Source organism: Amblyraja radiata, chromosome 6, assembly GCF_010909765.2.
Source record: "Amblyraja radiata isolate CabotCenter1 chromosome 6, sAmbRad1.1.pri, whole genome shotgun sequence".
Lineage (NCBI taxonomy): Eukaryota > Metazoa > Chordata > Chondrichthyes > Rajiformes > Rajidae > Amblyraja > Amblyraja radiata.
Genome location: NC_045961.1, coordinates 16354295 through 16382291, shown reverse-complemented (window position 1 = coordinate 16382291; position 27997 = coordinate 16354295). Strand labels below are relative to the sequence as shown.

Genomic DNA, 27997 nt, shown 5'->3' with positions numbered 1-27997 from the left:
TTGTCAGGGGGCAGGCGGCCGCTCCCATTGGTTGCAGCGGGTGCCGGCGGCCGCTCCCATTGGTTGCGGCGGGTGCCGGCGGTCACTCCCATTGGTTGCGGCGGGTGCCGGCAGCGGCCTGTCGGCGGTGATGGAGCCGGCGGCAGCGCTGCAGATCCTGGTGGCTGTCGCGCTGGCAGCCCTGGGCCTGGTGAGTGCGAGCCGGGCCGGGCCGGGGTGTGGGTGTCCGTGCGGAGGTCGAGTCACTCGGTCCGCCGGTACCTGGTCACAGCACAGAAACAGACCCTTCGGCCCAACTCGCCCATTCTGACCCAAGATGCCCGATCTAGTCCCACCTGCCCGCGTTTGGCCAATCTCCCTCTAAACCCGAAGTAGGGTCCCGACCCGAAACGTCCCCTATTCATTCTCTCCGGAGATGCTACCTGTCCCGCGGAGTTACTCCAGCTTTTTGTGTCTATCCCTCTTGGTTCTTGGTCTTCCAAAATATTCCAAATGGAATTTAAACTGGAGGTGGTGAAGGGAGGGCTTAAGCTAGAAAGGGTTATTAGGAAGAAAGAGCTACTTTCAATTTAGTTGCATCTGGTTGGGTAACTATAGTAGGGTGGAGATTATTCCATGCTTTAATTGTGCGGGGGGAGAACGAATTGCTGTACACATCTGTTAATGTAGCTGGGATTACAAATTGGATCGAATGCCCTCGTCTGCTCGATCTATGTCGAGCTGACCATTTAACATTTTGTAAAACACAGGTCAAACGGTGAGCTTCACGTCTGTCTTGGAGAGCGTTCCACCCCAGAGAATTCAGAAGTTTGGTGACACTCGCTTCTCTCTCATAGGTGTTAGTAACAAATCTAGCTGCCTGTCTTTGGACACGTTCGATGGAACCTTTAAACCTCTAAACCTCTAAACCTTTCCTCTCCACGTATTTGTCTAAATGTATTTTAAATGTTGTTATAATACCTACATCAACTACCTCATCTGACAGCCTGTTCCATACACCCCCACCACCCTCAGTATGAAAAAGTTGTCCCTCGGGTTCCTATTAAATCTTTCCCCTCTCTTAAACTTATGTCCTCTGGTTCTTGATTCCCCTACCCTGGGTGAAAGTGTGCATTCACCCTATATAATCCCCTCATGATTTTATTCACCTTTGTACAATAACCCCTCAGACGGCACAGTGGCACAGCGGTAGAGTTGCTGACTCACAACAGCAGAGACCTGGGTTCAATCCTGTCCTTGGGTGCTGTCTGTACAGAATTTGTACGTTCTTCCTGTGACCGCGTGGGTTTTCTCTGGGTGCTTGGATTTCCTCCCACACTCCAAAGACTTGCAGGTTTGCAGGCTAATTGGCTTCATTATATTGTCCCTAGTGTGTAGGATAGTCCTAGTGTATGGGGATCGCTGGTCAGTGCAGACTCGTTGGGTCGAAGAGGCTGTATCCACACAGTTTCTCCAAAGTCTAAACTTATGCCTCTGCCCTTCATGGAATAAAGTCCTAGACTGCCTGACCTTTCCCTATAGTTTATACCCTGAAAGGTTCTTGTACAAAGTTTAGTATTTGCCATTGGACCAAATGCCTTCCAATGCCAGATTAAATGTTCGTCGTGCAAACAAAAAACGGAAGCCATGATATTTATTTTACATATTCTATACCTTACTGACTGACTGTTTACTGAGCAGATGACACTCCATTCTTATCACACGCTGCATCAGTACTGCCACCAAGTTTTGCCTAACATCACTAAGCCTCCAAACAAATATCTTAATCACATTTATTGTCTCCTCCAATGACTGCTACAGCTCAGCTGAAAGATGCTAGTGGACTTCATCAATTCAAGATCCAAGAATGTGATTGTTCAAGAAGCTGGTAAAGATTTGATGAAGCTAAATGGCCTCATATTTTGTATGGAAATTTCTGCCCCGTGACTTGTGAGAGGTGAAGGAATATCATAACTGAGAATATAGAACAGTACAGCACAGGAACAGGCCTTTCAACCCACAATTTCTGCCGAACATGATACCAAGACCAAGTCTTATCTGGCCATACACAATCTATGCCCCTTCATTCCCTGCATATCCATGAGCCCATCCAAAAGTCTCTTAAACATCTCTATTGTATGTCTCTGCCACCACCCCTGGCAGTGTTGTAGGCACCCACTACCCTCTGTGTGTAAAAAAAACTTGTCCTACAAATCTTTAGGGTTTGTCCCTCTCACTTTAAAGCGATGCGCTCTAGTATTTGATATTTCCAGCTTGGGTAAAAGATTCTGACTCTACCCTATCTATTCCTCTTATAATGTTATATACTTCTATCAGGTCTCCCCGTAATCTCTGGCCTTCCAGAGAAAACAATCCAAGTCTGTCCAACCTCTCCCTGCAACTAATACCCCCAAATCCAGTTATAATTCTGGTATACTTCTCTGCACCCTCTCCAAAGCCTCCACATTCTTCCTGTAATGGGGCGACCAGAACTGCACGCAATACTCCAAATGCGACTCAACAAAGTCCTATAAAGCTGCATCGTAACTTCCTGACGCATCCTCAATATCCCCGACCATTGAAGAACAGAACACCATATGCCTTCTTTACCACTCTATAAATGTGTTGCCTCTTTCAGGGAATTATGGACTTGGACCCCAAGATCCTTCTGCACATGTGTCAACAGTATCTGTTTTTCAATCTGACAGGTTTTCTTTATCATATTGTTTCCACAGCTCGTGTTTATTGCACATGCGACAGCGATAAAAATGCCAAACCTTGTTCGTGGAGAGAAAGAGAAGTATTTCTTAAACGTAAATTCTGCAAGAAAGGAATTGTTCCCAAGTATCCATGATCCTTCTACTAAAGAACTATCTGTTATTGTCCCATCGTATAATGAAGAACAAAGATGTAAGTCTTAAAATCAGAATCAGCTTTACAAGTGTTGTGATTCTTGACATACATTATGATAAATGTCAATAGAACATAGAACAGACCATACAGTGCCCTCCATAATGTTTAGGACAAAGACCCATCATTTATTTATTTGCCTCTGTACTCCACAATTTGAGATTTGTAATAGAAAAAATCACATGTGGTTAAAGTGCAGATTGTCAGATTTTAATAAAGGACATTTTTAAACATTTTCATCATGTAGAAATTACAGCTGTGTTTATACATAAGTCCCCCCCCCCCCCATTTCAGGGCACCATAATGTTTGGGACACAGCAATGTCATGTAAATGAAAGTAGTCATGTTTAGTATTTTGTTGCATATCCTTTGCATGCCATGATTGCTTGAAGTCTGCGATTCATGGACATCACCAGTTGCTGAGTGATGGTGTTGCTCTGCCAGGCCTGTATTGCAACATATCTTTAGCATATGCTTGTTTTGGGGCTAGTCCCCTTCAGTTTTTTCCTTTAGCATATAAAAGGCATGCTTAATTGGGTTCAGATCGGGTGATTGACTTGGCCACTCAAGAATTGACCATTTTTTACCTTTGAAAAACTCCTTTGTTGCTTTAGCAGTATGTTTGGGATCATTGTCTTGCTGTCGAATGAACCGCCGGCCAATGAGTTTTGAGGCATTTGTTTGAACTTGAGCAGATAGGATGTGCCTATACACTTCAGAATTCATTATGATGGTGATAAGGGAGTCAGTACCTTCAGCAGCCATACATGCCCAGGCCATAACACCCCCACCACCGTGTTTCACAGATGAGGTGGTATGCTTTGGATCTTGGGCAGTTCCTTCTCTCTTCCATACTTTGCTCTTGCCATCACTCTGATATGTTAATTTTCGTCTCATCTGTCCACAAGACCTTTATTCCATAACTGGTTGCTCTTTTAAGTACTTCTTGGCAAACTAACCTGGCCATCTTATTTTTGCAGCTAACCCGTGGTTTGCATCTTGCAATTTCTGTTCATGAAATCTTCTGCAGACAGTGGTCATTGATTAATACACTCCTGAAGAGTGTTTCTGATCTGTCGGACAGGTGTTTGTGGATTTTTCTTTATTATATTGAGAATTCTTCTGTTATCAGCTATGGAGGTCGTCCTTGGCCTGTCAGTTCCTTTGTGATTAGTACGCTCACCAGTGCTCTCTTTCGTCTTAATGATGTTCCAAGCAGTTGATTTTGGTAAGCCTAAGGTTTGGCTTAATGGCTTCTTTGACTTTCATTGGCACAACTTTGGTCCCCATGTTGATAAACAGCAAGAAATGTTTCCAAAGGTGATGGAAAGACTGGAGGAAAGACTAGATGCTTAGAGCTCTCTTATACCTGCATTAAGGAGGCAATTGAACACACCTGAGCAATTACAAACACCTGTGAAGCCATGTGTCCCAAACATTATGGTGCCCTAAAATGGGGGTACTATGTATAAACGCAGCTGTAATTTCTACACGGTGAAACCAAAATGTATAAAAATACCTGACAATGTGCACTTTAACCACATGTGATTTTTTTTTTCCATTGAAAATCTCAAATTGTGGAGTATCAAGGCAAATAAATAAACACTGGGTATTTGTCCAAAACATTATGGAGGGCAGTGTAGTTCTGTGCCGAACATGATGCCAAGTAAACGAAACTCCTCTGCCTGCACGTGATCCATATACCTCCATTCCCTACATGTCCATGTCCAAAAGCCTCTAGTTTAAGCCACTATCGTATTTGCCTCCACCACCACCACCCCTGGCAGCACGTTCCATGTACCCACCACGCTCTGTGAAAAAATATTTTGCTCTGCACATCTCCTTTACATTTTTCCCCTCTCAACTTAAAGCTAGTCTTTGACATTTCCATCCTGGGGAAGTTCTGACTGTCTACCCTATCAACGCCTCTCATAATTTTATACACTTCTATCAGGTCACCCTCCCCTCAACCTCCAATACTCCGAAGGAAAAGATATGGATATAATTTCTGACACATATCCAGCTTTCAAAACTTTTCACATTTAGAGTTACATAACGTCCTGAAGATGATATTAAAAAATTGGTGCCAGCTGTAATTCGTGTTATGCTCTCACATCTTCTGTCAGCAGTAGGGTAGTGCGTATATGGAACGAGCTGCCAGAGGAGGTAGTTGAAGCATATTTAGTGTGAGAGCTTATGCAATGAATGTCATATGCCCTGCACTATTTAAACAGATGCAAAGTATTGACCTCTCTGACGCTGGGCAGTGATATTGTCGATTAATGTAGCACGTTTTCCTCTGATTGAAATTGAAATAAAATTTACAAACTCTCAAAGACTACAAGAAATTGCAGAGAATTGGAGATGAAGCCCAGTCCATCACACAGACTAGACTCCCCACCATCGACTCCATCTGCACTTCATGCTGCCTTGGGAAAGCAGCCAACTCTCTCCACTGGCTCCCAGTACGGTACAGAATCAACTTCAAGCTCCTCTTATACGTATACATAGCCCTTAACGGGATTGACCCCCCCATATCAAAAATCTTCTAACCCACCATTCTACCTCCAGGTCCGTCAGGTCGGCCGACTTGGGGCTACTGACTATCCCGCGGTCTAGGTTTAAGCTCAGGGGTGACCGCGCTTTTGCGGTTGCAGCACCTAAACTGTAGAATAGCATCCCGCTCCTCATCAGAACTGCTCCTTTAAGTCACGACGCAAAACCTATTTCTACTCCCTAGCGTTTTTGAGGCCCTCTGAGGGTGCGCTGTAAACAGTTTTTGTATGTATTGTTCGGTCTGTCTACCTTTGTATGTATCAAATTAGTACCTGCACTGATGTACAGCACTTTGGTCAACGTGAGTTGTTTTTAAATATGTTATACAAATACATTTATTATTATTATTATTATAACATAATCAAAACAATTACCTGATTACCTGGTCTGCCAAGTTATGCCGGCACTTTGTGACTTTTCTTGTAAAAGATCACCTTGGTCATGAACTAAAATTCTCATGTTTCTTCTTTAATTCCAGTACCTCTGATGATGGATGAAGCACTGGAATATTTGGAACAAAGACTGGTATTGAGGTTTACTGTCTCACTAATCCTTTATTGCATTCATCATTTTTGGTTTTATTTGGAATGCACTTAATATGTGAATGCAGAACCTTGTTTTTCTGTTATTTATTCTCCTTTAAAATGGCATAATGTGCAAAACTGTACTTGTCCACTTTGGTATCAAAAACAGGAAGGCAGATTACTATCTAAATGGCGTCGTTGGGAAAAGGGAAAGTACAACGGGATCTGGGGGTCCTTGTTCATCAGTCTATGAAAGTAAGCATGCAGGTACAGCAGGCAGTGAAGAAAGCAATTGGCATATTGGCTTTTATAACAAGAGCAGTCGAGTATAGGAGCAAAGAGGTCCTTCTGCAGTTGTACAGGGCCCTAGTGAGACCACACCTGGAGTATTGTGTGCAGTTTTGGTCCCCTAATTTGAGGAAGGACGTCCTTGCTATTGAGGGAGTGCTGTGTAGGTTTACAAGTTTATTTCCCGGGATGGCGGGACTGTCATATGCTGAGAGAATGGAGCGGCTGGGCTTGTACACTCTGGAGTTTAGAAGGATGAGAGGGTATCTTATTGAAACATATAAGATTGTTAAGGGTTTGGACACGCTAGAGGCAGGAAACATGTTCCCGATGTTGGGGGAGACCAGAACCAGGGGCCACAGTTTAAGAATAAGGGTAAGCCATTTTGAACAGAGACGAGGAAACACTTTATCTCACAGAGAGTTGTGAGTCTGTGGAATTCTCTGCCTCAGAGGGCGGTGGAGGCCGGTTCTTTCGATACTTTCAAGAGAGAGCTAGATAGGGCTCTTAAAGATAGCGGATTCAGGGGATATGGGGAGAAGGCAGGAATGCGGTACTGATTGGGGATTATCATCCATGATCACATTGAATGGCAGTGCTGGCTCGAATGGCCTACTCCTGCACCTATTGTGTATTGTCTATTGTCATTTAAAATATGGGCTCTCGTGTTTACATTATTATTTTTAATAAGTGAATTCATGGGAATGATTTCCAAGATGTTTTGTGTTGTGGTAATACATCTCCAAATGTCTACTTTGGCCACCAAGGAATGTAGCATTGCACTATGAACAGCTATACACGTCTCTCCTTGTGAAGCCTTGCCCTAAAACATTTGTTTTCATAAGGAGATCTTACCGAAACACAACAAATTTTGCAGAATTATTAAAAATATGAAAGGCATGGATAGGGTGGCAATCAGAAACCTCTTCCTAGGGTGGAATTGTCAAATACTAGAGAGTTTAGCTTAAAGATTGAAGGGTATTTTATTTCCATCTGTCCTGAAACGGAACAATGAAATTCTTACTTGCAGCAGCACAACAGATATGTAAATGTTGAGTTGTAAACAGGTTGTAAACACTGGAGTCATTTGCCCAGAGTAGGGGAATCGAGAACCAGAAGACATAGGTTTAGGTGAGGGGGGAAAGATCTACTAGGAACCTGAGGAATAACTTTTTACACAAAAATGTAAAATGGATGTATGGAACGAGCTGCCGGAGGAGGTAGTTGAAGCAGGTACTATCGCAACATTTAAGAAACATTTGGACAGGCACATGGATAGGAAAGAGGGATATGGGCCAAACGCAGGCAGGTGGGATTAGTGTAGATGGGGGATGTTGGTCGGTGTGGGTAAATTGGGTTGAAGACCTATTTCCATGCTTTATGACTATGACACACTACTCAATAGATAATATAATAAACAAAGAAAGAAAGGGATGTGCACAAACATGTCTGTCTGTGCAAAGAGCTCCAGCAGGATTTTCCATATTAATACTTATGTTCACATCTTTGTCTAATGACTTAATGGATTACAGCAAAGGAAGCCACAGTATCAACAAGTGTTGCGTTAGCCCCTCGACTATTTCCTCTTTTCCCATGTACCCTCCCACTTACTTTTACAATCTTCCTATTTCAGAGAAATATTTGATTCATTTTATAATGTTATAGATAGATTGCATTAAATATTATGTTTACATTTTCAAATTATATTTTCACATTTTGTTTTTATCTTCCTTGTAGAAGAAAGACTCTTCATTTTCCTATGAGGTGATTGTGGTGGATGACGGCAGCAAAGACAAAACGACAGAGGTAGGAACTCCCGACAACAAATTGCGTGGGTTTCGGTAGAAGATCAGAGTGTTTAACTGCCTTTAAGGACTGAAAACAGAACAATTAAAGGTTCAAAAAAGGTTCAAAGGTTATTTATTGGTCACATACACCTAGGTGTAGTGAAATGCTTCTTGCCAATGCAGCACATAAAGAAAGAATACAGACATAACATTAATAAGAGATTTAAACATAAAGAACATCCCCCCACAATGGCTCCCACCATGAGGGAAGGCATAATGTCCAGTCCCCAACCCCAGTTCACCCATAGTCGAGCCAATTGAGGCCTCCACAGTTGCCTCTACGGAGGCCCGATGTTCCTGGCCGTTCTCGCCGGTTGATGTTGCTCCGGCGTCGGGAGAATCCTCGCAGCGGCCTGGGAACCCTGGAACGGCCGCTTCCGTACTGGAGGCCGCGGCTTCCGAAGCCAACAGGGCCGCGCCGGTTGGAGCTCCACAACTGGCGATCTCATCTAGAGATCCCAGGCTCCCGGTGTACAGTTCGGCGCCGCCGCCCGCAGCTGGGCCGCTCCTCAAACCCGCAGCTCCGCGATGTTTTACTCGGCGGTCTTCAGCTCACCGGAGCTCCAGCGCGGCGACCCAGGCAAGGCATCGCCCGCTCCACGATAGCGCTCCAGCGCTGTGCCGCTGCCGAAGCCGTGGTTCTGGGCAGTGCCCGACAGGAAACGCCGCTCCAGGCCCGCTGGTAGGCCGCGAGGACGGGTCGAAGCTGCAGCCCGGAGAAAAGCTGCCTCTCCGACCAGGTAGGGACCCTGAAAGGTAGTTTCCCCCTTCCCCCCCCCACCCCCCACATAAAAAAGTCTAGAACTCCAGAAACAAAAACACTTTAACTAACTAAAAATAAAAAAAAGATGAAAAGACAGACAGCTGCAGGCTGGGCAGCCACGCACAGGTCAGCGCCCCCTAATTAAATTCTTATGATGTGAGAACAAGGAACTGCAGATGCTGGTTTATTTTAAAGTTAGACCCAAATTGCTGGAGTAACTCAGCAAGTCAGGCAACATCTCGGGGACAACATGTCTGAACTGGGTTCTGATCCGAAATGTTGCCTCTCCATGTTCTCCAGGGATGCTGCCTTACCCACTGAGTCATTCCAGCATTTTGTGTCCATCTTTGCAATGGACTTTTTACATGTAGCAGTATAACAGGCCTGTAAACAAAGCATTTGTCGCTAAGATAATAAACAAAAAAAATCAATAACACCAGCATTATTGCATAAAACAAAGTCCTTAGAATAAAAGACGGCTCAGGGAGGACATTGCTGGGGCCTGACAGTGTACAAAATCTTTGTTTGTCACCAGTGATGTGTGCAATGGCAGGTGGTGGACTAATGTGATAGCTTATCGAAGTAGAGCAGCAAGAATTAGCGTAATTACAAGTCTGTGTGTCTGACGTCAATGATAGGAAACAGATCATTGACATAGGTGGAAGCTCCACCTATACTAGTCAAACCTGTCCAAGTTTAGCCCATATCCCTCTATACGTTTCCTAATCCATGTACCTGTCCACGTCTCTTTTCAATGTTGTTGAAAGGATATTATTGGTTCTTGGGAAGAAACTGTTGTTGAACCTGGAGGTCACGGTTTTCAGGCTCCTGTACCTTCTTTGCGATGGTAGAAGCGAGATGAGAGCGTGGCCAGAGTGGTGTGGGTCTTTGTTGATGCTGGCTGCCTTTTTGAGGCAGTGCCTCTTGTAGATCCCTTTGACTTTTAATACTTTTAATTATTTTTGTGTTAACGTTATTATCTTCTAATTCGGTTTTAATGAATTTTTTAAATAGTTAAAATTAAAGGTGGTTCTCTCCCACACATTGCCTTCTGTCAAGGACTGGGTCTCCAGTTACAACACCAGGTCGCTGTCTCAACCTTGCCCCTACAGAGCAGCAGCATAATAGGCCTCTACCTCTGGCCTAGGTGAGTGCAAGTGGGCAGTCATTCTTAATCAGGGGACACCAGATTGACACAATCAGACTCATTGTCCAACTAAAGTAAAAATAACAATATAAGAAACAGCAGATGGTGGAATCTTGAGGAGCACTGGAAGACCTCAGCAAGTCAGGCTGCATCTGTGGAGAGAATGGAATGGAAGCACAAAATCGTCGCCTGTCCATTCCCTCCAAAGTTTAGTACGGTGAAAAGCTTTTGTGTCACGTGCCATCCAGTCAATGAAAAGACTATACATGATTACAATCAAGCCATCCACAGTGTACAGGTACACGATAAAGGGAATAACGTTTAGCACAAGATAAAGTCCAGTAAAGTCCAATTAAAGATAGTCCGAGGGTCTCCAATGAGGTAGGTGGTAGGTCAGGACCGCTTTCTAGTTGGTGATAGGATGGTTCAATTGCCTGATAACAGATGTTGCCTAACCAGCTGAGTTCCTCCAGCACTTTGTGTTTTGCTAAAGTAAAATTAAATAACACATCACTCACTGATGTGGTGGAATTTACGGCACATCAATAAGACATGTCCTAATCAGTATCAGTCCACATTTGGGGTTTTCCAAAATTAAGTATTTTTGAATGGGAGAAATTGAATACATTGGCAGTTTCATTATTGAAATCTGAGGGGATGGCACAGTGGCATAGCTGGTAGAACCGCTGTCTCACAACACCAGAGACCCATGATCGATCCTGACTTCGGGTGCTGTCTGTGTGGAGTTTGCACATTCTCCCTGTGACTGCGTGGGTTTCCTCTTCCATAGCCCAAAGGCATGCAGGTTTGTCGGTTAATTGGCCCCCTGTAAATTGTCCCCAGTGTGCAGGGAGTGGATGAAAAAGTTAGATACACAGAACTAGTGTACAGGTAATCGATGGTCAGCATTGATTCGGTGTGTCGACGAGCCTGTTTCCATGCTGTATCTTTCAACAATATATAGTAGCAATGGGTATTAATGTAGCTTGTCCTTCAGACATTCACATACATTCAAAACATTATTAACACTGATACTGTTTCAAAAACAATTGTTTTAAAGATAATAAACACAATGAAACACTAAAGCACAAGAATAGCAAAAGCAATTAATTTACATTAACTCAATCCATTCAAAAAGTTATTTATAAGTAAAGCACAAAGTGCTGGAGGATCTCGGCTGGTCACGCAACATCTGTGGAGGGAATGGACAGACGACATTTTGGGTGGGGACCCTTCAAATGTCCAACTCTCCGCAGATGCTGCCTGCCTTGTTTAATTTGTACTCCGGTACTTTGAGTTTTGCTCAAGATTCCAGCATCTGCAGTCCCTTGTGTCTCAAAATTATTTATAACTTGGCTCTCCCTCAGATTTCAACCAGCAGCTTTCCTTACCGACATCCTGCTCTTTGCTACAAACAGTGACGGTTCATCAACCTGAAACAACAATCCTGTCTCTCCATAAATGCTAAATCATCTGCCGAGTATTTGCGGCCTTTTCTGATTTTAATTTCAGATTTGCAGCGTAAAATCACAGTTTGAAAAAGCACAAATGTGCATGTCTCTCCTGTCATTAATAGCCATTGGATATAAATCATATGTAGTTGGTTCCGTGTGAACGTAGAACAGTACAGCACCGAAACAGGCCCTTCAGCCCTCAATGTCTGTGCCGAATCTAATGCCAGGACCAATTCTTATCTGCTTGCATGTTATCCATATCCCTCCATTCCCTGCTTTATCTGTCAGCCTATCCAATAGTCTTTTAAACACCACAATCGTACCTGCCTCCACCCCTGTTGCAGGCACCCGCCATCCTCTGTATAAAACAAACTTGCGCCGTACATCACCTTTAAACTTTGCCCCACTTACCTTAAAGCTATGCCTTCTAGTATTTGATATTTCCACACTGGGGAAAAAGGTTCTGACTGTCTCCCCTATCTATGCCTCTCATAATTTTATATACTTCTATCAGGTCTCCCCTGACAGACTGAATCAATGTCATCCCACTCACCATAAGGCTATGCCCTTTAGTATTTGATTATTCCATCCTGGGAAAAAGGTTCTGATTGTATGGAACTGCAGGTTGTGAAAGAAACCTTTTTTATTGTGGGAGCCTATTGTTACATGATTAATCATTGTGGATAGTTTCCTGAGTATGGTTCGTGTTCTCATGCATAATCTAGAGTTTAAATCAATAGGTCTTTAATGGAGCCAATATATAATTCTGTCTTCTGCTTTGGAGTTTGGTTCCTAAACTGTGAAAATGTGAAAAATCATAATTACTGCTGCTAATTACTGCCACTACTGCTGCTCCCATTATCCGAGGAACCCTGAAAATTGTCCTTCGTGGCACATTGTAGACAAAATGGTGCCAGTATACACCCTTAATAAGCATACGTGTCACTTGGCCTGGAAATGAAATAATGATATTTATATGTACACCTCACCATCACAAATAAAGCACTGGTCTTTTGTAAAGTCAGCACCAGTGACTAATATTTCAAATTTAAGATGCTTGTCAATCAAATTAAAGCCATTGTGAAATGAAGAACTGTTATTTGATGGAGCCTATTTGATGAGGGGCAACCTTTTTACGCTGTGGGTGTGTGGAGCGAGCTGCCAGAGAAGGTGGTTGAGGCAGGTACTATCACAACGTTTGGGGAACATATGGACAGATACATGGATGGGATGGGTTTGGAGGGATGTGGGCCAAGTACAGGTGGGTTGGGGAATGTTGGTCAGCATGGGCTGGTTGGGCCAAAGGGCCTGTTTCTGCGCTGTACAACTCTGGCTTTACTTCTTGCCTATATTAGTGACATTGAACTCTGCAACAAATGTTTTGTCAAAAAGAAAGAAAGCTTGTTAAAATTAAGTCTGGCAATATGTTGGCAAGATTACCTCATGGAATCTTTTTCGTACGTTGTCTAAATCTTGCAATTGTTTTGTTTTAATGTGCTGCAGGTTGGATTGACATATTCTAAGAAGTATGGGTCAGATGCAGTACGTGTACTAACGCTAACACAAAACCGTGGGAAAGGTGGAGCTATTAAAATGGTATGGTTTTAATTTTCTTTCATCCGATCCTTTACTGACAAACATCTGTGGGTTAATGTAAAATTTCTGATTCCACATTGTAATTCGTTCACCTCAGAGCCTTTTTCCCCAGGGTGGAAATGTCAAAGACTAGAAGGTATAGCTTTAAGGTGAAAGGGGCGAAGTTTAAAGGAGATGTGCAGGGCAAGTTTTTTTAATACAGAGGGTAATGGGGGTGTGGAACGCACTGCCAGGGGTGGTGGCGGAGGCAGATACAATAGTGTTTAAGAGACTTTTAGATGGCCACATGAATGTGCAGGGAGTGAGAGAGTGCACAGGCAGAGGTGATTAATGTAACTTGGCATTATGTTCAGCACAGACCTTGTTGGCCACAGGGCCTGTTCCGGTTCTGTACTGTTCTACGTACGATGTTCACAGTTTTTAATTGTACGAGCTAAATTTAACCTCATCAAATCAACAATATTTTTTCCAGTGCAGGTGGAGTTATCTTCGTGCCAGAGCTTTCTTTTGAAGTTATAACTGCGAAGTGTTGGTCATTCAGCTTTCCATCGCCCAATCTAGCAGCTCTAGAGGACATGAATATATAGACACTAAAAGCTGGAGTAACTTTGCAGGCCAGGCAGTATCTCTGGCAAGAAGGAATGGGTGACGTTTCGGGTCGAGGCACTTTGTGGCCTTTCTGGCCGGGTGAAGATTTAAACTAATGTGGCAGGGGGATGGGTACAAGAGCAGAGAGGCAGGGGGGTGTAAAATGAGGGTAGAAGCAATAGGTAGCAAGGTGAAAAGTAAAAGTGGCAGGCAGACAAAATCAGGGCAAAAATCAAAAAGGGCCACTTTTCAACATAATTGTATAAGGGGTAAGAGAGTTGTAAAAACAAGCCTGAAGGCTTTGTGTCTCAATGCAAGGAGTATTCGTAATAAGGTGGATGAGTTGAACGTGCAGATAGCCATTGATGATTATGATATAGTTGGGATCACGGAGACATGGCTCCAGGGTGACCAAGGCTGGGAGCTGAACATCCAGGGATATTCAATATTCAGGAGGGATAGAGAGAAAGGAAAAGGAGGTGGGGTAGCGTTGCTGGTTAGAGAGGAGATTAACGCAATGGAAAGGAAGGACATTAGTTTGGAGGATGTGGAATCGGTATGGGTAGAGCTGCGAAACACTAAGGGGCAGAAAACGCTGGTGGGTGTTGTGTACAGGCCACCTAACAGTAGTAGTGAAGTTGGAGATGGTATCAAACAGGAAATTAGAAATGCATGCGACAAGGGTAAAACAGTTATAATGGGTGACTTCAATCTACATATAGATTGGGTGAATCAAATTGGCAGGGGTGCTGAAGAAGAGGATTTCTTGGAATGTATGCGGGATAGTTATCTAAATCAACATGTAGAGGAACCAACGAGAGTGCAGGCTATTTTAGACTGGGTATTGAGTAATGAGGAAGGGTTAGTTAGCAGTCTTGTTGTACGTGCCCCCTTGGGCAAGAGTGACCATAATATGGTTGAGTTCTTCATTAGGATGGAGAGTGACATTGTTAATTCAGAAACAATGGTTCTGAACTTAAAGAAAGGTAACTTTGAGGGTATGAGACGCGAATTGGCCAAGATTGACTGGCAATTAATTCTAAAAGGGTTGACGGTGGATATGCAATGGAAGACATTTAAAGACTGCATGGATGAACTACAAAAATTGTTCATCCCAGTTTGGCAAAAGAATAAATCAGGGAAGGTAGTGCATCCGTGGATAACAAGGGAAATCAGGGATAGTATCAAAGCGAAGGATGATGCGTACAAATTAGTCAGAAAAAGCAGCATGGGAGAAATTCAGAGACCAGCAGAGGAGGACAAAGGGCTTAATTAGGAAAGGAAAAATAGATTATGAAAGAAAACTGGCAGGGAACATAAAAACTGACTGCAAAAGTTTTTATAGATATGTGAAAAGAAAGAGATTAGTTAAAACAAATGTAGGTCCCTTGCAGTCAGAAACAGGTGAGTTGATCATGGGGAACAAGGATATGGCGGACCAATTGAATAACTACTTTGGTTCCGTCTTCACTAAGGAAGACATAAATAATCTGCCGGAAATAGCAGGGGACAAGGAGTTGGAGGAATTGAGTGAAATCCAGGTTAGTCGGGAAGTGGTGTTGGGTAAATTGAATGGATTAAAGGCCGATAAATCCCCAGGGCCAGATAGGCTGCATCCCAGAGTACTTAAGGAAGTAGCTCCAGAAATAGTGGATGCATTAGTAATAATCTTTCAAAACTCTTTAGATTCTGGAGTAGTTCCTGAGGATTGGCGGGTAGCAAACGTAACCCCACTTTTTAAGAAGGGAGGGAGAGAGAAATCGGGGAATTACAGACCAGTTAGTCTAACATCGGTAGTGGGGAAATTGCTAGAGTCAGTTATTAAAGATGGGATAGCAGCACATTTGGAAAGTGGTGAAATCATTGGACAAAGTCAGCATGGATTTACGAAAGGTAAATCATGTCTGACGAATCTTATAGAATTTTTCGAGGATGTAACTAGTAGCGTGGATAGGGGAGAACCAGTGGATGTGGTGTATCTGGACTTCCAGAAGGCTTTCGACAAGGTCCCACATAAGAGATTAGTATACAAACTTAAAGCACACGGCATTGGGGATTCAGTATTGATGTGGATAGAGAACTGGCTGGCAAACAGGAAGCAAAGAGTAGGAGTAAACGGGTCCTTTTCACAATGGCAGGCAGTGACTAGTGGGGTACCGCAAGGCTCAGTGCTGGGACCCCAGCTATTTACAATATATATTAATGATCTGGATGAGGGAATTGAAGGCAATATCTCCAAGTTTGCGGATTACACTAAGCTGGGGGGCAGTGTTAGCTGTGAGGAGGATGCTAGGAGACTGCAAGGTGACTTGGATAGGTTGAGTGAGTGGGCAAATGTTTGGCAGATGCAGTATAATGTGGATAAATGTGAGGTTATCCATTTTGGTGGCAAAAACAGGAAAGCAGACTATTATCTAAATGGTGGCCGATTAGGAAAAGGGGAGATGCAGCGAGACCTGGGTGTCATGGTACACCAGTCATTGAAAGTAGGCATGCAGGTGCAGCAGGCAGTGAAGAAAGCGAATGGTATGTTAGCTTTCATAGCAAAAGGATTTGAGTATAGGAGCAGGGAGGTTCTACTGCAGTTGTACAGGGTCTTGGTGAGACCACACCTGGAGTATTGCGTACAGTTTTGGTCTCCAAATCTGAGGAAGGACATTATTGCCATAGAGGGAGTGCAGAGAAGGTTCACCAGACTGATTCCTGGGATGTCAGGACTGTCTTATGAAGAAAGACTGGATAGACTTGGTTTATACTCTCTAGAATTTAGGAGATTGAGAGGGGATCATAGAAACTTACAAAATTCTTAAGGGGTTGGACAGGCTAGATGCAGGAAGATTGTTCCCGATGTTGGGGAAGTCCAGGACAAGGGGTCACAGCTTAAGGATAAGGGGGAAATCCTTTAAAACCGAGATGAGAAGAACTTTTTTCACACAGAGAGTGGTGAATCTCTGGATCTCTCTGCCACAGAGGGTAGTCGAGGCCAGTTCATTGGCTATATTTGACAAATAAAGGAATCAATTCAATAAAGGATTCAATATTTAAGAGGGAGTTAGATGTGGCCCTTGTGGCTAAGGGGATCAGAAGGTATGGAGAGAAGGCAGGTACGGGATACTGAGTTGGATGATCAGCCATGATCATATTGAATGGCGGTGCAGGCTCGAAGGGCCGAATGGCCTACTCCTGCACCTAATTTCTATGTTTCTAAGAAGGGTCCCTACCCTCCTCAGATGCTGCCTGACCCGCTGAGTTCCTCCACGACTTTGTGTTTTGCAGTTGTCTTTGTCTATTCATCCAAATTCTTAATTGTCTCCACACTCTTGGAAGATCAGCCCTTTATTTTCTTTACTCTGATGTGATGTTGAATCACTTTTTACCATAATATTTGTGTAGCTAGTGTGCAGCCTTTAACTCTGTGACAGCACTCTCTGAGTTCTATACTCTGCAGCATGTAAAACCTTATCTGTTGCTCCTGCCCTTGTTTGCACATCTGAAGGGTGCATGGTGCTTGAAACACATTGTGTTCTTGTTCCTTTTTGAAGCTAGCTTATAATAAAATTCTCCCATGTCTCCTTGAGAATGGATAGTGTGACATAATGTTTGTGACAAAGACCCATCATTTATTTATTTGCCTCTGTACTCCACAATTTGAGATTTGTAATAGAAAAAATCACATGTTGTTCAAGTGCTCATTGTCAGATTTTAATAAAGACCATTTTTATACCTTTTTGTTTCATCATGTAGGAATTACAGCAGTGTTTTACATAGTCCCCCCATTTCAGGGCACCATAATGTTTGGGACACATGGCTTCACAGGTGTCTGTAATTGCTCAGGTGTGTTTAATTGCCTCCTTAATGCAGGTATAAGACAGCTCTCAGCACCCAGTCTTTCCTCCAGTCTTTCCATCACCTTTGGAAATTTTTATTGCTGTTTATCAACATGAGGACCAAAGTTGTGCCAATAAAAGTTAAAGAAGCCGTAATGAGACAGAAACAAGAATAAAACCGATACGGGCCTGTCCCACTTGGGCGACATTTTCGGCGACAGCCTGGAAAGAGATTGTCGCGGCGTGGTCGGGCAATGACACATGTAGTGACGCGCGGTGTCTCCCTGCTGCCCCTGGATTTTGGAATGTTCAAAATCTTCAGGCGACACCTGGGCGTCTTATCATGTCACACGCTGACGTATGCTGTCCTGCGGGTGATACCCGGTGACGCTGACGTTAAATAAATTTATTTCTTAAAAAGTTATTGGTCCTTAGATTTATTGTAGATAAGTTAATTTCCAATGTGATGATTATACTTCGGTGTAACCTTCTTGTGCTGTGAAGGCGGGCGATGCAGAGTGTCATACAACTTGACGTGACGGTGACGCGGAGTGGCTACGACGGTTTTTGGGGCGACTACGAGCGTCAGTAGTCGCAAAGTGGGACAGGCCCTTTAGTGACATCAGCCAAATCTTAGGCTTACCAAAATCAACTGTTTGGAACATCATTAAGAAGAAAGAGAACAAACACCTGTCCGACAGATCAGAAACACTCTTCAGGTGTGGATTTGTCAATGACTACTCTCCGCAGAAGACTTCATGAACAGAAATACAAATGCTACACTGCAAGGTACAAACCACTGGTTTGCCACAAAAATAGGATGGCCAGGTTACAGTTTGCCATGAAGTACTTAAAAGAGCAACCACTGTTCTGGAAAAAGGTCTTGTGGGCAGATGAGACGAAGATTGACTTATCAGAGTGATAACAAGAGCAAAGTATGGAGGAGAGAAGGAACTGCCCAAGATCCAAAGCATACCACCTCATCTGTGAAACACGGTGGTGGGGGTGTTATGGCCTGGGCATGTATGGCTGCTGAAGGTACTGGCTCACTTATCTTCATTGATGATACAACTGCTGATGGTAGTAGCATAATGAATTCTGAAGTGTATAGACACATCCTATCTGCTCAAGTTCAAACAAATGCCTCAAACTCATTGGACAGCAATTCATTCCACAGCAAGACAATGATCCCAAACATACTGCTAATGCAACAAAGGAGTTTTTCAAAGCTAAAAAATGGTAAATTCTTGAGTGGCCAAGTCAATCACCCGATCTGAACCCAATTTAGCATGCCTTTTATATGCTGAAGAGAAAACTGAAGGGGACTAGCCCCCAAAACAAGCATTAGCTAAAGATGGCTACAATACAGGCCTGGCAGAGCATCACCCGAGAAGACACCCAGCAGGTGATGTCCATGGATCGCTGACTTCACAAACAGTCATTGCATGCAAAGGATATGCAACAAAATACTAAACATGGCTACTTTAATTTACATGACATTTCTGTGTCCCAAACATTATGGTGCCCTGAAATGGGGGTGGGGCGATGTATAAACATAGCTGTAATTTCTACATGGTGAAACCAAAAGGTATAAAAATGGCCTTTATTGAAATCTGACAATGTGCACTTTAACCACATGTGATTTCTTCTATTACAAATCTCAAATTGTGGAGGAAAGAGGCAAATAAATAAATGATGGGTCTTTGTTCCAAACATTATGGAGGGCACTGTAGCTATGCGGGGCATTGAAGACACAAGGAACTGCAGATGCTGGTGTGCAACTAATATGTGGCCTCAGTGGATCATTTCTGTACTTTGCTAATCGGGGATTGTGCTTAGGTTTGGCAATACTTTACTGAAGAGTATACCAGAAAAAAATGTTACTGTGCGTTTTCACATGTGATTGTAAAGCACCATTGATTGTTGTGTCCCTTTCTCATCTGCTCTGAAGCTTAATCATGTCATTAGCATGTATACACATTATAGCATTTACAATGACACACATTATTTCTGACCAGGGTGTACTGAGCTCGCGAGGAAGATTTATTCTCATGGCTGATGCCGACGGAGCTACTAAATTTGCTGATATTGAGAAAGTCGAAGCGGCTCTGAAAGCTCTCCAGCCGGGCCCTGTGAGTATTGCCCTGTGTTTGTGCATATGTCTGATCTGTGGAAAATGCAGCCAATTTGCTGCAAATGTAATCAAACCTCCAGAAAACTATTTGGTTCCATGTTGTTCTTTCAAGATCCAAAGGATGGAACTTAGTGCAAAATGACTGCTTTAAGTTGATAAGTGAATTGCAAAAGATGCTGCCCTATTGTCTTCAGAACCTCCCTTCATATCTGGTTTCCAAATTTCTGGTAGTGGCTGAAAAGTAATGTGAAGTAGTTGTGTGGTATGACCAAAACCAATATATCAAGAAAATATGGATACATGCTGTATTCTCCGAACAAGTCCCATATGAATTGTTCAGAATGAATCAAGGGTTAGGAGTGTTTAATTGTCATATGTACCGAAAACAGAACAAGGAAATTCTTACTTACAGCAGCCTAACAGGCCTGTAAACACAGTAGTCAACGAAAACCAAAATTCAATAAATTAAATTATTAGTGCAAAATAAAAGGCCAAAGTCCCGAGTGCAGCCAAGATAGTTCGTAGTTCATTGTTTAGTTCGTGTTTGTAGTGTTCAAGAGCTGGGAAGAAGCTGTTCCTGAGTCTGGAGCTCATGGTTTTCAGGTTCCTGTACCTTCTTCACATTGAATTTGGGGTCATGAGTTGCAATGAATTTTTATCACCATAATTCATGCAACTTGTGGAACAGAATTTTGAATGAATTAGATAATCCGTTGACGTATAGTTTGTAGTGCCATTTTAATAGACGTAAAGATGCCGGTGTGCAGCGTAGAAACAGGCCCATTGGCCCACCAAGTCCACGCCGACCATCGATCACCCGTGCACTAGTTCTATCCTACACACTAGGGACAATTTACAGAAACCATTAACCTACTAACCTGTACGTCTCTGGGATCTGGGAGGTAATGGGAGCACCCGGAGAAAACCCATGCTGTCACGGTATGTACAAATTCCACACCGACAGCACCCGTAGTCAGGATCTAACCCAAGTCTCTGGCACTGAGGCAGCAACTTTACCGCTGCACCACTGTGCTGCCCGAGAAGTTATTTAACGGCCAACAACCTAATTTAAGTAATAGAGTTTTCATTTAACTTTTTTTTAAATCTTTGTACTATTAGAAAATTGAAAATACCATTTTTTTTTTTTAGAGTTGCCGGTACACTGTAGTTTCCTGTTTCAACAACACATTGCCTGATCAGTTCAATACTTTTGTGGGAAATCAGCTAACTGAATTAACTTTAATCTCTCTTTCAGGACGACATGGCCATTTCATGTGGGTCAAGAGCTCATTTGGAGAAAGAAACAATCGCCAACGTAAGAGCAAATGTTGAGCTATAAACAGATGAAGTTGTTGTGTGAATTTGAATGCCATTTGAAAACATTACTCCAATTTGAATTTTAGCAATACAACTTATGGAACAGGTTGCCAGAGGAGGTAGTTCAAGTCAAGTCAAGAGAGTTTAATGTCATGTGGCCCAGATAGGACAATAAAATTCTTGCTTGCTGCAGCACGACAGAATATTTTAGGCATTAATACAGCTCAGATCAGTGTGACCATGTACCATAGAATATATATATGCACACATAAATACACAGATAAAGTGCAATAGGCTGTTATAGTTCATAGTTTGTTTGAAGTTGTGTTTAATAATCTGATGGCTGTGGGGGAGAGGCTGTTCCTGAACCTGGATGTTGCAGATTTCAGGCTTGTGTACCTTCTACCTGATGGCAGCGGAGAGATGAGTGTGTGGCCAGGATGGTGTGGGTCCTTGATGATGCTTGCAGCCTTTTTGAGGCAGCGCCTGCTATAGATCCCCTCGATGGTGGGGAGGTCAGAGCCGATGATGGACTGGGCAGTGTTTACAACTTTTTGCAGCCTTTTCCGCTCCTGGATGCTCAGGTTGCCGAACCAAGCCACGATGCAACCGGTCAGCATATTCTCTACTGTGCACCTGAAGAGGTTCGAGAGAAGTTCGTTGAGGCACGTACACGAGGGCCTGAGCTACAGGGAGAGGTTGGGCGGACAACGTCTTCATTCCTTGGAGCGCAGGCAGCTGAGGGGTGATATTGTAGAGCTGTACAAAGTCATGTGGGGAATAGATAGGGTGAATGCACAGAGTCTTTTACCCAGAGTAGGGAATCGAGAACCAGAGGGACCAGAAGGCTTAAGGGACCACTTTTTAAAATTGTATTTGCAAGCTTTTCAAAATTCTATTTTGCAAATCAACTTCTGAATTATATCAAAAAAAAATGCTGGAGCAACTCAGCGGTTCGGGCAGCATCTCTGGAAAACATGAGAGCAGACTTTTCGGGTCTTGACCTTTCTTCAGTCGTTTCGAAATGGAGCGTCAGCTATCCATGCTCTACTGAGATGCTGCCTGACCGACTGAATTACTCCAGCATGTTGCGTCCTTTTTGTAAACCAGCATCTGCAGTTCCTTGTGTTTATATTCTGAGTTATATCAATTTGATTGTCGATGACTTTTGATGGAGTTTTACCTTTTCTGTTTCAGCGTTCTTATTTTCGGACACTGCTCATGTATGGGTTCCACTTTCTGGTGTGGTTTTTGTGTGTGAGGGGTGTCAAGGACACACAGTGCGGCTTCAAGCTTTTGACCAGAGAAGCAGCTCGAAGAACCTTCTCTACGTTGCATGTGGACCGCTGGTATGCTTTTGAATTACACCATTTATTTTTGTTGTAGAGATACAGCATGGAAACAGGCCCTCTGCCTCACCAACCATCGATCACGGGACACACTGGTCAACCTGAGCACCTTCAGCAACAAACTGGTTCGACCAAGATGCAGCACAGAACGGCACAGGAGATCCTTTTCCCCTGTGGCTATCAAACTGTATAACTCCTCTCCCTTCTGTCATGGGGTGGACTGACTCCCTTTCTCACCCCTCCTCAATCTTTGCATATCCCCAATCCTAGACTTTCCACTCATCAGTTTAATTTCATGTTTCACATATCTTGTTGTGTTTTCTGACTGATGTCAGATCAATTTCCCTCCTGGGATAAATACAGTTCTATCGAATCATATATCGTTCTATCCTACAGACTAGGGACAATTTACAGAGGCTAATTAACCTACAAAGCCACACGTCTTTGGGATGTTGAAGAAATCTAGAGTGTCTGGAGGAAACTCGTGGTCACGGGGAGAATGTGCAAACTCTATACAGATAGCACCCGAGGTCAGGATCGAACCTGGGCCTCTGGCGCTGTCAGGCAGCAACTCTACCTGTTATGCCACTGTGCTGCCCCCGTTAAAATGGCTTTTTGAATATACAGATTTGTTGATATCACTTAATTTGAATCTCTGGAAAAGTTAATTTCTATTTCTTAAGGAAGATTGCAGTACTGTACTATCGATTTAAAGGAGATGTGCGGGCAACTTGTTTTACACAGGGTGGTGAGTGCCTTGAGTTGCTGCCAAGGGTGGGGGTTGAGGCAGACACAATAGCGGTGTTTAAGAGACTTTTGGATTGACACATGGATTTGCAGAAAAAGTAGAGATGTGGATTATGTGCAGGCCTATAAAAGTTGATCTTGGCATCATGTTCAGCACGGAGGCCTGTACTCTTCTGTGTTCTGTGAATGAACAGTATATAGGAAAAATGAAAGGGCCAGGCTTTGTCCTGCCCCCACCTCTCTTCCAGATTTCTCCCCACTACTACAATCAGGCTGAAGAAGGGTTCTGACTCGAAACATTCTCCAGAGATGCTGCCTGACCTGCTGAGTTACTCCAGCACTCTGTCTTTTTACCAACATCCATCTCCGGACCAGTATGTGCAAACCTAAGAACTTAACCGCCATTACGAGGCGGGTTGAGGAAAATAAAATAAAAATGTTAAGATTTCTTGTCCTTTATATATATTGCAAACTTGCTACTTGCTCACTTTTTTTCTATAATCTTACAATTGGTTTTAATATACATTTCAGGGCTTTTGACGTGGAACTCCTCTACATTGCTCAGTGTTTAAAGATTCCAATTACAGAAGTCGCAGTGGAATGGACAGAGATCGAGGGTGAGTAATGTAGACATCAGTGTGCAGAGTAGAGACAGCAAATATTGGAGAAACTCAGTGGCTTCGGTTTTATAATTGTCACATGTACTGAGATACAGTGAAAAGCTTTGTTTTGTATGCTATTTAATCAAATCAGATAATATGGGCATTTTTCCAATCATCTGGAACCACCCCTAACTTTAGTGATTCTTGAAAGATCACAACTTATGCCTCCACAATTTCTAAAGCCACCTCTTTCAGAAGCCTGGGATGCAGTTCATCCGGTCCAGGTAACTTATCCACCTTTAGATCTTTCAGCTTCTCAAGAACCTTCACTTTGGTGATGATCACTCCACTAACTTGCACACCTGACTATCTTGAATTTTACCCACGTTCCTGGTGTCTTCTACTGAGAAAACTGGTGCAAAAAATGTATTAAATTCCTCTGCCATTTCTTTATACCCCATTATCACCTTTCCAGCATCATTTTCCAGCAGTCTGACATCCACTCTTGCCTCTTTCTTATTTATATATCTGAAGAAACCTTTGTTATCTTCTTTTATATTATTGGCTAGCTTACTTTTCTCCCCATATTGCCTTTCTGTTTTTTAAAAGCTTCCCAATCCTCTGGCTTCCTACTAATCTTTGCAATGTTATATTCCTTCTCTTGTAGTTTTTTGCTGGTCTTTGACTTCCCTTCTTAGCCATGGTTGCCTCACTGTTCTGTTAGAATCTTTCTTTCTCTTTGGAATGAAAAGATCCTGCATCTTCCAAATTATTCCCATATATTCCTCCCATTCCTGTTCCACCGTCATTCCTGCTCGGGTCCCTTTCCAGTCAACTTTAGCCAGCTCCTCCCTAATGCCTCTGCTCAACAGAAATACGGACATTCGATTAATTTTCTCCCTCCAAATTGCAGGTTGAATTTTATCATATTATGGACACTATCTCCGAGTGGTTCCTTTACCTTGCGTTCCCTAATCAAATCCGATTTATTACATTATACTAGATCCAGAATTGTCTTTTTCCTGGTGGGCTCAACTACAAGCTGCTCTAAGAAACCATCTCATAGGCACTGTACAAATTCCCTCTCTTGGGATCCAGTACCAACCTGATTATCCCAGTCTACCTGCAGGTTGAAATCCTTCATGACCACTGTAACATTATCTTTTTTTCCACGCCGATTATATCTCCGGATGTAGCTTGCACCCTACTTCCTGGCTACTGTTTGGGGGCCTGTAAATAAATCCCATCGTTTTACCTTTGCAGTTTTGCATCTCAACCCACAAGGATTTTACATCTTCTGATCCTATGGCACCCTTTGTTAAGGACTGAATTTCATTCAATCCCAGAAGAGCTTACCCAACCCTCTCCCCACTGTTTGTCTTTTCAATAGGACATGTAACCTTGGATATTCAGCTCCCAGCTCATATCCTCTCTCAACCACGTCTCCATAATACCCACAAGGTCCTACCTACCAATATCTAACTGCGCTAAAAGCTTGTCCACTTTGTTCTGTATTACGTGTGCATTCAAATATAACACCTTTAGTTCAGTATTCACCACCCCTCTTCTCACATTTGTCCCAACGTTACCTGACCTTAGTTATTCATCCCGACTTAAACTTCCTGTCCTATTACTTCTGGAGACTTCCGTGACCTCTCCTGCACTCTCCTTCCCTTTAACTTCATCCATGTATTTCCAAATTGTTGACCCCTCCCCCCCTACTATATAGTTTAAATCCCCATCTCTAACCCTGGTTATGCGGCCCTGGTTCCAGCGGGTTCAAGTGGAGTCCACCCCGTTGGAACAGCTTCCCCCAATACTGGTGCCAATGTCCCACAAATTCAAATCCATTTCTTTCACACCATCCTTTGAGCCACACATTTAACAATTTAATCTTCTCAACCCTATGCCAATTTGCATGTGGCCCAAGAAGCAATCCAGAGATTATTACCTTTCTGGTTCTGGTTTTCAATTTGGTGCCTAGATGTTCAAATTCCCTGAGCAGAACCTCTTTCCTTGTTCGACCTATGTCATCAGTACCCACATGGACCACGATGACTGGATCTTTCCCCTCCCACTCCAAGTTCCTTTGCCGGTCAGACTAACCTGAATCTGGGCACCAGGCTGACAGCACATCCTTTGGGACTAAGAGTGTAGGAAAGAACTGCAGATGTTGGTTTAAATCGAAGAAGACACAAAATGCTGGAGTAACTCAGCAGGACAGGCAGCATCTGTGGAGAGAAGAAATGGGTGACCTTTCGGGTCGAGACCTTTCTTCAGACGAAAGGTCTCAACCCGAAACGTCACCCATTCCTTCTCTCCATGGTGGCTATTATCTAAATGGTGGCCGATTAGGAAAAGGGGAGATGCAGCGAGACCTGGGTGTCATGGTACACCAGTCATTGAAAGTGGGCATGCAGGTGCAGCAGGCAGTGAAGAAAGCGAATGGTATGTTAGCTTTCATAGCAAAAGGATTTGAGTATAGGAGCAGGGATGTTCTACTGCAGTTGTACAGGGTCTTGGTGAGACCACACCTGGAGTATTGCGTACAGTTTTGGTCTCCAAATCTGAGGAAGGACATTATAGCCATAGAGGGAGTGCAGAGAAGGTTCACTAGACTGATTCCTGGGATGTCAGGACTTTCATATGAAGAAAGACTGGATAGACTTGGCTTATACTCGCTAGAATTTAGGAGATTGAGAGGGGATCTTATAGAAACGTACAAAATTCTTATGGGGTTGGACAGGCTAGATGCAGGAAGATTGTTCCCGATGTTGGGGAAGTCCAGGACAAGGGGTCACAGCTTAAGGATAAGGGGGAAATCCTTTAGGACCGAGATGAGAAGAAACTTTTTCACACAGAGAGTGGTGAATCTCTGGAACTCTCTGCCACAGAGGGTAGTTGAGGCCAGTTCATTGGCTATATTTAAGAGGGAGTTAGATGTGGCCCTTGTGGCTAAAGGGATCAGGGGGTATGGAGAGAAGGCAGGTACGGGATACTGAGTTGGATGATCAGCCATGATCGTATTGAATGGCGGTGCAGGCTCGAAGGGCCGAATGGCCTACTCCTGCACCTATTTTCTATGTATCTATGTATGTATCCAGAGATGCTGCCTGTCCCGCTGAGTTACTCCAGCATTTTGTGTATCTTTGGCGTTCTGATCCTTGTGACAGAGAATGGTGTCTATTCCCTTAATGATACTATCCCAAATGACAACAATGTTGTCCTAGAGTAACAGTTTGTGTTGATCTGAACTGATAGAGAAGTCAAGTTACTCTGGATAGCAGAGAAGGTGAAGGAGGATGGCGAGAGGAACAAAGGCAGACAGTGAAATAATGTAGCTATTAAGGGACAGTTAAATGGAGACACAATGAACTGCAGATACTTCGGGTCAGGCAGCATCTGTGCAGGGAATGGACAGACAACATTCCAGGTCTGGACCTTTCTTCAGACCTGGTAACTTTTCAGGTCAGGAATTTCTTCAGTCCTGACAATAATGTCGTCAGTCCATGCCTTCCAGAGAAGCTGAGTTACCGTAGCATTTTGTGTTCTGCTCAGGATTCCAGCATCAACAGTTCCTTGTATCTCTATTTAACTGTTCCTCAATAACTAATTATTTCACCTTATGCCTTCGTTCCTCTTATCATTCTTCTTCACATTTCAAAGTTTCAGATTGGGACCCAGGTCTGAAGAAGGGTCCCGACCCGAAACATTAACTATCCGTGTCCTGCTGCCTGACCCACTGAGTTACTCCAGTCAGCACTTTTTTCCCATCAATTCCACTTTATTTATCTTGCATTACAGGATCCAAGCTCGTTCCTTTCTGGAGTTGGCTACAGATGGGTAAAGATCTTCTCTTCATTCGATTACGTTACCTCACTGGTGCCTGGAATCTGGAAAAGCCCAAAAAGGTCAATTAAGTTATTGGACTGTAATTGAGAAGGTGAAACAGCAAATGAGAAAGCTCAAACAAGAATATAATCAGGGGACAGGGCGACTCAAGAGATTTACTGCAGAAGGTGACAGAGTTTGCTTCGCTTTCATGGCTCTCTATGGATTGCATGCTGGAAAATGAAGTGGAAACTTCCTGGACAGATTGGTTGAATCAGAGATAAAATGATTCAAAAGACCAAAAAAACACAGGGGAACGGCTTATATTTAACGAATAATGGTGCATCATTCTCGTCTGTATCATGGTTATAATGTCTTGGACAACTCTTTCTGTAAATGGGATCCAATTAATGAAATGCATATTTAGTGCTGAGTGATTGACAGCACTGTCTTAAACATTTTTGTACAATTCGGTTGCCAAATTAAACGAAATTGCCATGCCTCGTTGCAAAGAGAGCATGACTCAAAATGGTGCTTG

At 43.2% G+C, this 27997-nt stretch overlaps 1 protein-coding gene across 1 annotated transcript; it reads left to right on the top strand.

Annotated features, from left to right (window-relative positions):
• Positions 1 to 71: 71 nt before the first annotated feature.
• Positions 72 to 27988, top strand: alg5 (ALG5 dolichyl-phosphate beta-glucosyltransferase). Its single transcript, XM_033022235.1, has 10 exons — positions 72 to 190; positions 2715 to 2889; positions 5924 to 5970; positions 7995 to 8063; positions 12972 to 13064; positions 19498 to 19611; positions 20869 to 20928; positions 22128 to 22279; positions 23558 to 23643; positions 27433 to 27988. The coding sequence occupies exons 1-10, from the start codon at positions 131 to 133 to the stop codon at positions 27546 to 27548; spliced, it is 972 nt and encodes a 323-aa protein (XP_032878126.1). The 5' UTR covers positions 72 to 130; the 3' UTR covers positions 27549 to 27988.
• Positions 27989 to 27997: the final 9 nt, after the last annotated feature.